Source organism: Capsella rubella, unplaced genomic scaffold (assembly GCF_000375325.1).
Source record: "Capsella rubella cultivar Monte Gargano unplaced genomic scaffold, Caprub1_0 scaffold_1, whole genome shotgun sequence".
NCBI classification, from domain to species: domain Eukaryota; kingdom Viridiplantae; phylum Streptophyta; class Magnoliopsida; order Brassicales; family Brassicaceae; genus Capsella; species Capsella rubella.
Genome location: NW_006238923.1, coordinates 9,392,651 through 9,405,981, shown reverse-complemented (window position 1 = coordinate 9,405,981; position 13,331 = coordinate 9,392,651). Strand labels below are relative to the sequence as shown.

The 13,331-nt window shown below is 39.6% G+C and overlaps 3 protein-coding genes across 3 annotated transcripts in view; 2 read left to right on the top strand and 1 right to left on the bottom strand.

Moving 5' to 3' along the window:
* The window catches only part of LOC17900437, a 6,313-nt gene extending 1,700 nt beyond the window's left edge, over nucleotides 1-4,613 (top strand). The window contains 7 exon segments of the mRNA XM_023788875.1: nucleotides 4-241; nucleotides 367-607; nucleotides 722-1,369; nucleotides 1,532-3,703; nucleotides 3,832-3,877; nucleotides 3,980-4,122; nucleotides 4,205-4,613. Of these exon segments, the coding sequence (XP_023644643.1) occupies nucleotides 4-241; nucleotides 367-607; nucleotides 722-1,369; nucleotides 1,532-3,703; nucleotides 3,832-3,877; nucleotides 3,980-4,122; nucleotides 4,205-4,461 (3,745 nt within the window). The 3' untranslated portion in view covers nucleotides 4,462-4,613.
* Nucleotides 4,614-5,896: 1,283 nt separating this feature from the next.
* LOC17898266 (F-box protein At5g25290) lies at nucleotides 5,897-7,308 on the top strand. The gene has a single exon (XM_006304964.2). The coding sequence runs from the start codon at nucleotides 5,934-5,936 to the stop codon at nucleotides 7,107-7,109; it is 1,176 nt and encodes a 391-aa protein (XP_006305026.1). The 5' UTR covers nucleotides 5,897-5,933; the 3' UTR covers nucleotides 7,110-7,308.
* Nucleotides 7,309-9,012: 1,704 nt separating this feature from the next.
* Nucleotides 9,013-13,189, bottom strand: LOC17897485 (alpha-mannosidase I MNS5). Its single transcript, XM_006307002.2, has 15 exons — nucleotides 12,910-13,189; nucleotides 12,467-12,509; nucleotides 12,313-12,378; nucleotides 12,174-12,235; nucleotides 11,997-12,096; nucleotides 11,634-11,816; nucleotides 11,387-11,435; nucleotides 11,081-11,260; nucleotides 10,801-10,921; nucleotides 10,603-10,684; nucleotides 10,427-10,512; nucleotides 10,231-10,331; nucleotides 9,968-10,109; nucleotides 9,719-9,869; nucleotides 9,013-9,509 (listed from the first exon to the last, which is right to left on the bottom strand). Exons 1-15 carry the CDS (start codon nucleotides 13,101-13,103, stop codon nucleotides 9,282-9,284), a joined length of 1,788 nt encoding a protein of 595 aa, XP_006307064.1. The 5' UTR covers nucleotides 13,104-13,189; the 3' UTR covers nucleotides 9,013-9,281.
* Between the last annotated feature and the right edge of the window lie 142 nt (nucleotides 13,190-13,331).

The window sequence follows — 13,331 nt, the reverse complement described above, 5'->3', positions numbered from 1 at the left end:
AACCTCCTTAATTGGTGCTGGTGCATGTACTTTCTTAGGAAATGAAAGTATTCCTGTTGACCAGTGCACTTCTGCCTCTCTGTTTCGGTATCCAAGGGGTAAGTTGCTTGACATGTATAGAAAACAAAAGGCTGATTCTTCCCTAGGTAGGATACCGACTGAGATGCAGGAAGTTGCCTCCATTACTCAAGTGGCTTTAATCAATCCTCTTGCTTTTATTGCACCTGATGCCGAAGAAGAGGTATGGCCCCCACTGGCACTGAGAACTGGCTTCTATTACCCTTTTCATGAGTGTGTCATTGATTCTTTATTTCTTTTTCGTAACTGGCTTTTCCTGAGTTTGTTGATGGGTATCTTATCTATCAGGCACGTCTTAACGGCATATGGAAGGGAAGAATCATTAGTAGCGAAGTTCACACTCCATCTGAAGAAGAATCCTCAGGTAGAAACAGCTTAGGTATGTTGTTTTGTCTTTAGCTGCTTGGCCTCTATCTTTTCACCTAGCATAATATTCTGACCGTGGTCTTTTGGATACCTGACTCAGGTGAAACAAAATTGGATGGTACTTTGCTAGGGGTTGTTAATGGTGACAATAATAATGATTCTGGTACGTGTGTGATACTTATTAACTAGGTCTTTAATACCATGTATTGTAATGAGTTTGCCGGATTTTTAATTGTCCTATATATTCTGAATAAAAGGCGAATAACTATTATTGTAGGATTACTTGGTAGTCTGGGAGGTACATCAAGCGTCTCAAGATTGAATTCAGTGGCTTCTGAAAGTTATGGATCTGTTAGAGATGGTTGTCAACTTTCTCATGGAAGTCCTGAAACGGTTAGATCTGCTTTTAGTAAATCCTCTGTGTTGGATGGGAGCGAGTCCGCTGTAGCTTCTTTCGAGCAAGATTATACAGGCAAGCTGCAGCAACCAGATATTGAAGTGAATCACGCAGAAGGGTCTATGCAACCTGAGGAGTTTTTGTTCTTGTATATTGATCCTCAAGGAGTAATTCAGGGACCGTTCATTGGTTCTGACATTATTTCATGGTTTGAACAAGGGTTTTTTGGGACAGACCTACAAGTACGTTTGGCAAATGCTCCAGAAGGAACTCCTTTTCAAGATCTAGGGAGGGTCATGTCATATTTAAAGACAGAAAGTGTTCATGTCCCTAGTAGTGACCAAAAGAGTGAGTTAGAAGATACTAGTTTAAAAGCAAATTCAGAGGCTGGTTTATCAATTGCACCTCTAGCAGATGATTCATCCTCTATGACTGGTGTGTCTCGTTCGTTTTCTGTGTATAACAACTCCTCAGCTCAGCCACTTGCCGAGGATCGAAGTTTCTTGAACTTCTCTGCTCAGGATGAAGGTTGGTTATGCTGTTAACCTTTTCTCATTTGTGTGCATTGGTGGGAGAAGAAATGTCTTTCTTTGGGTTTAATATACTTGTTTAGAAGCTTTTCTTATCGTATTAATTTCTTTTGTGTTCATCATCTCTAATCAATTTTTTTGTACTTCTTTTCTAAATCAGAAATTGTATTCCCAGGAAGAGCTGGAGGTTCTGGTTATGCATCATCGGTAAAATCTTCGACAAGTATGCATGATGCTTTAATGGAATTTTCTGCCCAGTCTGCTGTTCCTGTTGATTCAACTAAGGCTGCTGCTACACGTAATCAGAATGAGAATAAGCTGCACCCGTTTGGTGTTTTGTGGTCTGAGCTAGAGAGTGGTAGTGCACCAGTTAACCAGTCATTAAACAAGTCTTATGGTGCAATGGAGGAGCTTACTGGTTCAGTAGATAATCGTCTCATTAATTCCCGAAGAAATACACAAATTGACCCCAGCAAGTCCCTTGATAGTCTGGCTGCTAACCGGATGTCGCAGTTTGAACATGAATCCAACTTCTTTAACCATGGGGATCAACTTACATCAAATCAACATCAGCAACTGCAATTCCAGAATCGGGATATGCTATCACAGTTACATATAGGTGATCAAGCTCAGGATATGGAGCAGTTAATAACTTTCCAGTTGCAGCAACAACAAAAAATTCAGTTGCAACAACAGCAGAAGATTCAGTTGCAACAACAGCAGAAAATTCAGTTGCAACAACAGCAGAAGATTCAGTTGCAACAGCATCAGCTGCAACAAGAACATCAGTTACATCAGAAGCTCTTACAGGAGCAACAACAGTCCCATGCTCGACAGTTACATTTTCAACAGATTTTACAAGGACAGACTCCGGATTCAAGGTTTGGGCAGTCACATGACTTCCTTCGGTCCAATAATGTTGACCAGATGTTGTTAGAGCAGCAGCTGATGAATGAATTGCAGAACAGTTCTGGCCATCCGTCACAAAATTTCGCACCATACATTGAGCAACTTGCTGCAGGAAATTTTGGGCAGTTGTTATATGAAGGCCACCAAAGGGAGTTACTTGAACAGCTACTTTCAACGCAAAAGCAATCTCAATATGGACAAATGCAATCACAACATGGACAACTGCAATCTGATCCAATCCGGTCTTTGGAGTACCAGCTACTGCAGCAAGAGCAGCTTATGCAATTGGCTAATGGAGTGAGGCACGATACATTATTGGAGGAACAGAGACATATTGACCCTCTGTGGCCGTCTGACCATAATGATCAGCTTCTAAGAAGTCATTCTGGGATCCACCGGTCGCGCTCTTCTGCAGGATTTAGACCATTAGAGTTTCATCAACAGCAGCAGAGGCCACCCTTTGAGGATCAATTTGGTCAACTTGAGCGGAACCTTTCATATCAGCAACAACTTCGACAAGAATTATTCGAACACGGTCTTCCATTTGAGCGATCAGCATCGGGGATGAATCTGGATGCAGTAAATGGTCTTGGTCTCTCTCAGGGTCTGGAGTTGCGGGATGCTACTCCCCACATGCAATCTTCTGGTAGATTGGGAAATTCCACACTGGGTTTTAACCATCAGAATCCCCGCATACAATTAGGTGAACCACATTTTTCACAATTGGAACCAACTGAAGGTCGCTGGTCTGGAGCTGATACACAGCTAGCTGGTGACTGGGCTGAATCTCAATTTCGTAGATCAAATATGGATACTGAACATCATAAAATGAGGTCTGAAATTAGGAGGCAGGGTGATGATTCCAACGCATGGATGGTAGGTGGATCTACAAACGACAAGTCAAAGCAGCTCTTTATGGAGTTGCTCCACCAGAGACCCGGCCATCAATCTACTGAGTCACTAAGCATGAAACTTGGGGATACTTGTGACAGGATGGCTCCATCAGGCCTTACCCCAGAGATTCAAACACTTGGCGGCCTTTCAGACCATGTTGGTAATCTAAATGCTTCATCTTCCTTTGGGGCTCGTTCATTATCGGATGAACAGGTCAACAGAATGCCAGGAGATAGGAATAATATGGGACCATTGCACCGTAATAGTTCCTTGCTATCTGGAATTATCGATGGTGGGCGGTCCACTCAGAATGAAGCTCAAGCCTTCAATAATATGTTCTCTATGAACAAGGACACAAATGACACTAAAAATTGGAACAGTGTGCCACTTAAAAATGAGGGAATGGGAAGGAAGATTTTATTTGAATCCCAAGACAGAATGGGCAAGCAAGCAGTATTAGACTCTCTGGTTCAAGGGGAGCTTCCTGTTGTTACGCTTGGCCAACGACAGTCTTCTTTCAATATCTCTGGTATATACATATTAATCTTCTAGAGTAATTGCATCATTTAAGATTTGGTTTTCTCTGAATTCATGTTTTGGAAGATTGATTTTTGCTTTGTTATTATGAAGGCTTATCCTGATATTCTGTTGCTGCAGACCAATACAGTGACAACTTGGTTGGAGAAGATAGAAGGAAAGATAGGTAATTTTGTATTCTGACATTCAGCACCAGCAGATTGGATAAGTAAAGCCTTTTGAAACCTTTATATTCCTGCCGATGAAATCTTGAAGTGATTGTTTGTAGGTTGGTAGTGCCATCACATGGGCAGGAATCAGTTTTGTTAAAAAGGCCTCCCTCATCCCATTCTTCATCATCACATGAGGGATTGCTCGAGCGTATGTCTGACGCAGCTAGCAGGACAGCAAGTTCTTATAGTGGGGTTGAAGGTATATTATCTCAAGGGCTTTAGTGTCTTTTTAGGCATTATGTATTGAAAATGAGACTCATTCTGTATACAAATATCATCAGGAGGTGTGAGACGGGAATCAGGAGCAGCAGGAAACAAAGGGTTGGCGTCAGAACCGTCATTCAGTGAGATGTTGAAGAAGAGTAATAACATGAAGAAGGTGGCGGTAGAGTCATCTGATACAACCGAAGGAAGCAAAGGTGGCGGTGGGAAGAAGAAAGGGAAGAAAGGGAGACAGATAGATCCTGCTCTTCTCGGTTTTAAAGTCACTAGCAACCGCATTCTAATGGGAGAGATCCACCGCGCTGATGATTTCTAACATTTCGTTATCTTGTACAAAATCTTTACTTGTAAAGATTAGCTCCTCATACTTAGGTCGTATAGTGCTTTTCCAAACACATTTCTTCCATCACATTAGAACACAGGGAATAATAAAAGTTTTTTTAGTTCAAAAAATGTTTGGTTCATACAGTGGTTCTTATTCATTGTGCCTATCTGAGCAGCGTAATCAATTCGAAATATAGAAGCTCAAGCCTCAAAGAAATGGCTTTCCACTTAACCATTCAACTCAACCAAGTAAAACGTCATCCATCTCAGAACATTTTCTATTGGTTGTTCAGGACTAGAAGTAGTCGAGAGTGGAGACTCACAACAAGCAGCTCTGTTATTTGCTCTTGCCACTTTCTCCATTATATACATCTTGCTAAGTCTCAAAATCAACAAGGTAGATTTATTCTCTCACTTCTTTTTTGTTTTCCCTCTTGTTTAATACTTTTGATTACAAAATTTCTCACTTTGACATAATTTTAGAATCTATAGAATTTTGCCTTTCCATGTGAGTAATGCTTGAATCGATCAAGTATCTTTTCAGCATAATGGGTTTGAGACAAGATAATGCCATCATCAGTTCTTATGATTCTTATGATCCATTAGCACTGGGCAAAAAACCCGTACCCGAAGCCCAAACCCGAACCCGGCCCGTTAGGCCCGTACCCGAAAACCCGATCGTCACAATTGTAAACCCGATTATCACGATTGTATATCCGATTTCATTCTTTTATTTTTACCTAAAACATTATTTTTTTGTTAAAAATCTGTATAATAACAATAGATCTAAGGTATTTTGGCTTAGTTACATAAGAAAATGGTGAATTAAAAGTAAGAAACCTACAAAACAAAAGAAAAAAGAGAAAACAAAATGTCTGCGGCATTCGAACTCGGGTTGTAAACATCTCGAGAACCCACTATCACCACTATGCCACGAAAAATTGTAATGTTATAACTATATTACTACAGCATATAGCTTTATGTATTTAAAAATTATTAATTTCCTCTTAATATTTTTTAACGTCTAGTTTGTGTGTTCTCCACAAAGCTACAAATAGTTTATCTACTACTTGCTTATATTTGGATGATGATTTTGGCGAAATTACATAAAAATTTCGGTTTTTGTTTAAGATTTTATTGGTTACTACGGTTGTTAAGAACCCGAAATAAAACCGAACTCGAACCCGATAAACCCGGCCCGAATCCAAACCCGCCCGAAAATATATGTATACCCGAATGGGCTTTAGAAGGCTAAACACGAAAACCGGAGAAACCCGGTCCGAACCCGAACGGGCCCCGAACGCCCAGGGCTATGATCCATGATGAAGATATATTGGGCCACAGACCCGTCAAAGTTATATTTTTCTTTCCGTTATTGGGCTTGGTAATCTGTATATATCCGCAACTTGACGCTTTCTCAATCTTATCGGAAGTCGAGTCTAGAAAAGGAGGAAAAAAAAAAAAATGAGCAGACGAGAGAGTAATCCATCCCTCCGGATAATGGAGATATCTACGCTGAAACGACCGTCGAGTAGTCCGGATCTTCAGTCTTCAAAGGCCGTCCGTTCAACTTTGATTCTGCAGCCAAAATTTGGATCTCCGTTGCTGATGCTGTCTCTAGAAAAGGGTGGTTGTCGTGTGTACAACCCAGCCGATGATATGGTTTACGAGACGAAGAGTGACCTTTCAGGGTATCGGTTTCTGGCAAGCTCGGGTAAGTGGTTTCTGGTGATAGATCCTCGATTGAAACTCTATATTATAGATGTGTTTAGCGAGGAGAGGATCGAACTTCCAGCACTAGAAACATTCAAGGGTACCATTTTTAAGCTTGAGCGACTAGGCGAAGATAAAATCAGGAATGTAAAAATGTGTACTTTTTCATGTTTTGGGAGTCCTCAGACTGCCGAGGACGTGAGAGGTTTTTTGTGGGTAGACGACAAGAAAGGAGACTACGTTGTCTTGTGGCGATTCGAATATAACGAGTACCTCGCCTTTTGCAAGAAAGGGGATGATCATTACCGCGAGATTCCAACACGGGTCGGTGTTCGCATGGATTTACAAGGCCTCAGAGATATGCTACTTACAGGTTACAATCTTTACATCTTTTCCAGCCGTAATTTCATACGACACTTGGATTTGTCTGGAGGACACGATGGATTCACTGATGTGTCCGTGAACCATAGGCATCCAATGTGGCTGCCACCTCTGGGAAAGGATGAACGTGAAAGAATCAGGAAATATCAGATCCACAAATCTACCGCAAGAATTGCTGTTACAAGATCTGGTGAGGTTTTGTATGTCGAAACTTACATGTTAAACTCTGGAATGGGTAGGATGTTCCACCTGTACAAGAGGGATCCTAAAGATCTCGACCCGAATACCATTAACACCTTGCTTGTTGAGGTACATTCTCTAGGTGATGAGGCCCTCTTTTTGGATTTGGGGATCACCGTGCCTGCTGACCATACCCTTGGTATTGAGCCTAACTCCATCTATTTCACCCGTGCTGATCATATCTTCCACCACAAGTCTCCATCCATCGAGATCTGCGTGTTCAGTCTTACAACAAAGACCTTCAAACACTTCCCCATTTTCGATGGCTCAAACATCAAGGATGCTAAGTGGTTTCTGCCCTCTTGATTCTTGTGATCCTCATGGTTTCTCCCTCGGCCTTGCTCTGTTTCTTTCTGCTGCAAATTCTGGTGTTGTTGACACATTTCCAGACTCTACTTGTTTATCCTTTTTTTTAATCTTTTGATGTATAATCTTTCTATGACATTGCCATGGTGTTCAAATATCTTTGACTTATGTTCCAAATTTATTTCAACCCATCACTTCAGATCAAGTCTCGTTGGAAGGCACTAGTAAAGAGTTTTTTTTTTTTTTTTCTAGAAAATATGCCTCTGTGAAAGTAAGATAGACTTGGGACAACCAAATCCTTAGTTAAACAGAGCAGCAAATTAAGTAAGAGACGCAGATACGTTATTTGATAGAGCCTATAAAGAAAGACCTACGAAGCACTTAAAAATTCACTTTGTCTGATCTCTATTGTTCTTCTAGGTTGTTAAGGCATGAATTTCAGTTGCTGTATCTGCGGATCTACCTATAATGGCATGGGTTAACTCCGTCGTACTGTTTGATAAATGCGAAATGAATATGGATTGACAAAAGAGAAACATTGCATCTACTGTGTTACTATCATCACTAGAACTAGAAGTTTTCTAGTTATTGGATTATTTGTCACATTTGGCATATTTTACCATTGCAACCTTGGATTAACTTCAACTTCTAAAATCAATATATAAGATCATCTAGACCAACTTGGCTTAGACTTAAGGTCCCTGATTATACAAACATAACAACAACAACAAAAAACGAGAGTTGGTCTCTTTGTTCTAGTTTGATGCTACATAACAAAATCATTTTCCAAAGGAACAAGTTTACCAACTACAAACAAAAAAAAGTTGATAAGAAGAAGAAAAAGTCAACCGTGTACCGGGATAGTTATGGCCTGGAGCATTAGAAGCCTTGAATAACAAAAATATTATCATTAGAAGCCTTGAAGCATTAGAAGGTTTTGACTTTTGACCACTGAACTATATTGTTTCTTTCAGGGAAGGTATGCTGGACTGTGCATTATAAGCCTCTCTAGGCCAAGAACTGGTAATTTTTTTTATGATTTCTGGTTGCATAGACATTGTAAGAGAAGCATGCAGCAGTGTTTCAGATCAGCTCTAGTCTTCTCGATTTTTAGAGGAATTATGAAAGTATCACAGTCCTAAGATATTTATTAGATTAGTTTGTAGGGCTGCAAACTCGAGTACAAAGCTGTTTCTTCTAGGCCAAAATGAAAATGGACTTCTAATTCAACTTAAGTTCTATGTATATTCGTGTTACTATTCCCTTGTTAAACACTGAGCTTGGGTTAAACTCATTATGCATTCCAATTTTATCACCACTACAAGCACCTACTCGTTTTCTTGGCAATGATGAAAATGACTTTTGTTTATGCAGTCCTTGGTTTGGTCCAGCGCATGCACTTTGTTTGGGGCTTGCTGCAGAGATTCCAATTCTTGTGGACTCTTGAATGATTAAGCACAAAGATGACACAGCCGTCTGCAGAATCTTAATCTATGTAACGTGTCTTTCAGTCTCAGAAATTTTGAGGTGTTTATCAGTTATAGCTGCACTCAGAGTCAGAGATGATTGAGGTGGATGCGTCTGCCCTATTAAAACACTTAAAGCTAAAATCTATTCCAATGTTTTTCTATAAATACTTCCACCCCTTGAGATAATATAATGCGACACCTTTTAATGGGGGTTTTATTGGATCACTGACCACAGCAAGGAAGAAAAATCCAACACTGCAAATTTGGTAAATCAATGACTGATTGTGCAGGGGGTATGCTAACTTGATACACGCTCAAGTAAGATAGCTCATATGAGTCGTAGAAGCATCTGGGCTTAGAGACCATATAGTTGCTACTTGCTAAAATCTGTTTTCTTTTTGCACGATCTATGGTGAATTAAAATGACAGAATTATTATGGTAATGTTTTTACTATTTCATAGAGCTTTTCTTCAAGAAAAAACATCATATTCCTTTGATTGAGGTTGATCCCCCCCCCTAGTACATATCCATGTGAAGACTGATGACTCAAAGAAAATATACAACAACCTCATCCAGCAACACTATTCATTCTACTGTCAACCAAAACTTGTCATTCACATAAATTGACAGTTTCCCTTCATAAACCCCACCTCTTCTCTTTCCTTTCCTAAAACTCAAAAACCCCCTGTCTTGTGTCAAAAGTTATAAGGGATTCCATAAGCCGCAGTATCCAACCCCGCTGCAGGATCTTTGTCTACAAGTAGTGGCATCAACTCCACACTCTTTGTTGCTCCAACACCTATGATTGGTTTTCTCGTCAGGAACATGGCAAGCACTCTCTCTGTGTTGCTCAGGACGTCTAGAGTTGAGAGCTATCGATGGACAGACTTGCAGTGACAATGCGCTTGCTCGACCTTCCCATTCTCCTCTCTGCAAATTTGCAAGTTCCTAGTTTAATAGAAGCAAAGAAAGGCCTAATAATGCATTAAGACTCGTTTTAGTTCTTTTAATGCCTGCCCTTCTGTCTATCAATTGAATTTAGCATTACTATGCACAATTAGTAGGCAGTGTAACTAACTAACTATGCATACAAGTCTTATTTCGTCCAAAAATTATTAGAGCTGGAACAAGTGACAGACCTTCGAAAGCGTCCAGTTGCCTGAGATATAATTTTTTGGTAGTTTCTCATGCCAGGAGCTCACAACCTGAATAGGATGGCCCTCGGTTGTAAATATATAATTCCTTTTGGCCACAAATGAATCATCGAAGAGGAGATACAAGTACTTGCACCTGCAAATGTGAGATAACAACCAATGTGATGTTCTGACATTCTATGGGTAAGATAATTAGAAAAGAATAACGTATAAGAAAGTGAATGTTAATTTCACGTTTCAGCAAGAAAGAAACTGTGCTGATGATCTTCCAATTGCATGGTCGTCACATCTCTAACACTTGCAAATCCCCCTGGCACCTTTGTGTACAGATTAAGAGATTTTACCATTGTTTCACCAACATCTAGGTACCATGGATCTGCAAAACGAAGAAACAAAAGAATAATATAGATATCTATTATCAAAGGAGAGGTGCCTCCAATCTGATACTTCACATAATAAACATTCCAGGTGAGACAACTAAAAAGACAAACAAAAACCTTTTGTAGCTTGGTATAGGTAGAACGTGGATTCTGCTAATTCAGGACGTAGTGGATAGTATTTCATGGTTGGATGTATCATTTGATGATCCAGTAGATACCTGAACAAATAGCCCAAACAGTAAACTTGAAAATGACAGAGAACTCAAGATCTCCACGTAAGAAGCCGGCAAAGAAAAGACAACCGAATATAAACCTCTCAGGTAATACACCAAACTTCTCCCAAACATGGAAAAACTCGCGGTGCGATGAATTTGCAGCTGCGATATCTCCTGTGAGAACCTAGTAGCAAGAACTTAAGCATGAGAATCAGAAGATCCCTTTCCAGCTGTTTTTTCTATGACATTTAAAGAATCCATTCATTCATAATACCTGTAGACCCGGCCAAAACGCCTGAAGACTTGTGAGCTGCCAATAAGTTGGTTTCCCACTCCACATATTAGCTTCATGGTACCTAAACCAGATAAATAAACTCATTACTACATCTAGCAATTTTCAGTTTGAGCATATAGCAGTCTAAGTGTCATAATAGAGAGTGTGGAAGTACATTTTTCCAGGCTAGTATATTACCAAGGCCCATGTCTGAAGTACTTCTGAGATGCCAGATAAGCGGAACTAAACATTCGCCAGTAGTCTTCTTTTCCAAAAAGAATATAAGCCTTCAAGAGGTATTCATAGAAAGAGTCAACCCCTTTAAAAGACCAGAAATGAAATTACACATCAGAGGTTGAAGAATTACATCAACCTAAGGCACAAATTCATTCCGCACACAAAAGTAAAATGACTTTGCAGGCATATCTTAGGGAAAACTGAATTGCTACTAGAATCCCTCTGAAAATGAACAACATACCAGCTCCAATGCTGGAGGAGTACTCCAGCCATTCCCCAGTTACCACATCCAGTGTCGTCCCAAGCAGATCTAATGAACTTCGCATCCTCCATAGCTGACGAAGCGCACGTAATGCAGCTGATTCAAATCTAGGGTCACCAGTGAGCCGTGACAATGCTCCCATTTCAAGAATGAGAGAACCTGGCGTGTAAAATGCATATCAATAAATATATGAACATATTCGGGAAAAACTAATTTCATCAAAGAAAATATTTGTGTTTAAGAATGACAGAATGTAAAAGAAACAAGGGAAAACAATATACATACCACATCCTGAAGTGCTTGTTTCAGTTGTCTCATTCTCCATGACTCCATTCTGCCCAACGATATTATTTGGGGTCAAAAATCCAGTTTCCAAGAAAACTAGAAGAGCAAGCTAAAACTTAAGCAGGTAAGAGCGCAGTAAACCTTTAAATAAGAATTGAATTGCTAGTCAAAACTATCAAAGTGATTGTTCAATTTCGCATTATACAGCCAGGATTTTAGGTGCATTCCATAAATGACGTTTCAATACCTTCAAATTAATCCATGCATATGGTAATCCTGTGGGTGTTTCAAACGCTGGTAAAAAGCGTTTTCCAAGGTCTTCAGCTAATCGAAGAAGCTGATTGTTGTAGGATCCCTGAATCAACCTATTAGTTGGATCAATTGCAAGAAGATGAGCAGAGATAAGTCCTCCAAGAACTCTTATATTGCACTGCAGATCAGAAGCAAAAAGATCCCCAGTTAGAAGCATCAAGTGTGAGTAACTCTTTTATAAAACTTGGGGACACATCAAGATTCTTGAAATAAAAATTCAACACATCAACTGAACTAGACTTCTACCAAAGAGCAAATATATAATTGAAGGTTCGTATGAAGTCACTGGGTAATTTACTTCAAAAAGGTTGACCCGTGCATCAATATCGAATGTTAGATTATCTGATAGCCAGTGAACCCCCTTTTCAAATTCTGAACTGTTTCCCAATATAGCAAGGCTGGAACAAAAGAGAATCATGTCAAACTGGTATTGAAAAACCTTTTTATGGAATGCATTCAGAATAGCATAACATACCTGGATAAGGATTCAACAAGTGTTACAGCTGATCCATTATAATCTGTTGGCAGATGTTCAAGCTGGAAATCAGGAATATTGGAGTCAAGCTTCTGCTTCAAATAGTTTATGAAGCTCAATGAGCTAGTTAGTAAGTTACCTTGAGATTTCCAAGCTCACTGAGGGAGTCTGTGAAACTTTTTGTAAGAGGCTTTAGCTCATCGTGCTGTTGGAATTCAGAACGAAGGTGGAATTCAAACAGAGCAGCCAGAATTCATCAACTTATAATGATCAAGCTGAAGTAGTTCACTAACCGGAAATGCGTAAGTCATGTAGTTGTCATACGCATGATAGAACCTGTAAAAACAAGATAACCAAGAATGACAATATCATCAACAATACTATTTGCTATGGTTTTGTTACACTTTAAAGTTAGCAAGGGCCCAAGCAATTCACATAAAAGACTATAACCATAAGAAGAAAAATGGAACCAAATGCAGACTAGTGCGAACCTCTGAACGAATTGACAAATTTATGAAAAAATCACATTTTTGAACAAAGCCTAGTTCCATCTATCTCTCTCAAACAGTGTAGCTAATTTCCTAACCGAAGATTCAGTACACTTGATCACAGCAAAATCTTAGATTAGAAAGGGTTTTTCAATAATTTCTCTAAAATACCATTTACCACCGCAGGACAAAGAATAAATGAAATGGGTCATGAAGAGATTGATGATATCAAAGACACTACTCCTTACATCTCGCGTACTTTCTCTCGCATAAGTTTCTTCTTGACCTCGAGATGCTGCTGCGAGGAGGAGTCGACGACGAAGAAAGCTAGACAAAGAAGCAAGCAGAGGAAGAGACGCTTCTTGGGATGGAGATTACAAGACATGATAAGCTCTGTATAAGAAAGAAACCAATCAGATGAACAAGAGAGGAATTTATGCATTCATCATTCTCCTCCTCCGTCACGCTCCGCCGCGTCTGATCCTCTCGATCCGAGCAATAGTCAGCTAAAATCGGGATCTGTTCCCTTTCCTTCTGACATTTACTGTTTTACCCTTTTTACAATTTTCATACAATAGTATAAAACTTCATACGAAATAAATTAAAAAATTTCACTGCATATAAATAAATATCTGATACTTGGCCTTGGTGAAACAAATTTACTCAAAAT

Bases quoted from the DNA above. Each gene is read 5' to 3' on its own strand.
- LOC17898266 (XM_006304964.2), top strand. From the start codon at position 5,934: ATGAGCAGACGAGAGAGTAATCCATCCCTCCGGATAATGGAGATATCT.
- LOC17897485 (XM_006307002.2), bottom strand. From the start codon at position 13,103: ATGCATAAATTCCTCTCTTGTTCATCTGATTGGTTTCTTTCTTATACA. The intron at 12,379-12,466 runs GTTAGTGAACTA...GAATTCCAACAG, and splicing joins ACATGACTTACGCATTTCCG to CACGATGAGCTAAAGCCTCT. The intron at 9,510-9,718 runs GTCTGTCACTTG...GCAAATTTGCAG, and splicing joins GCAACTGGACGCTTTCGAAG to AGAGGAGAATGGGAAGGTCG.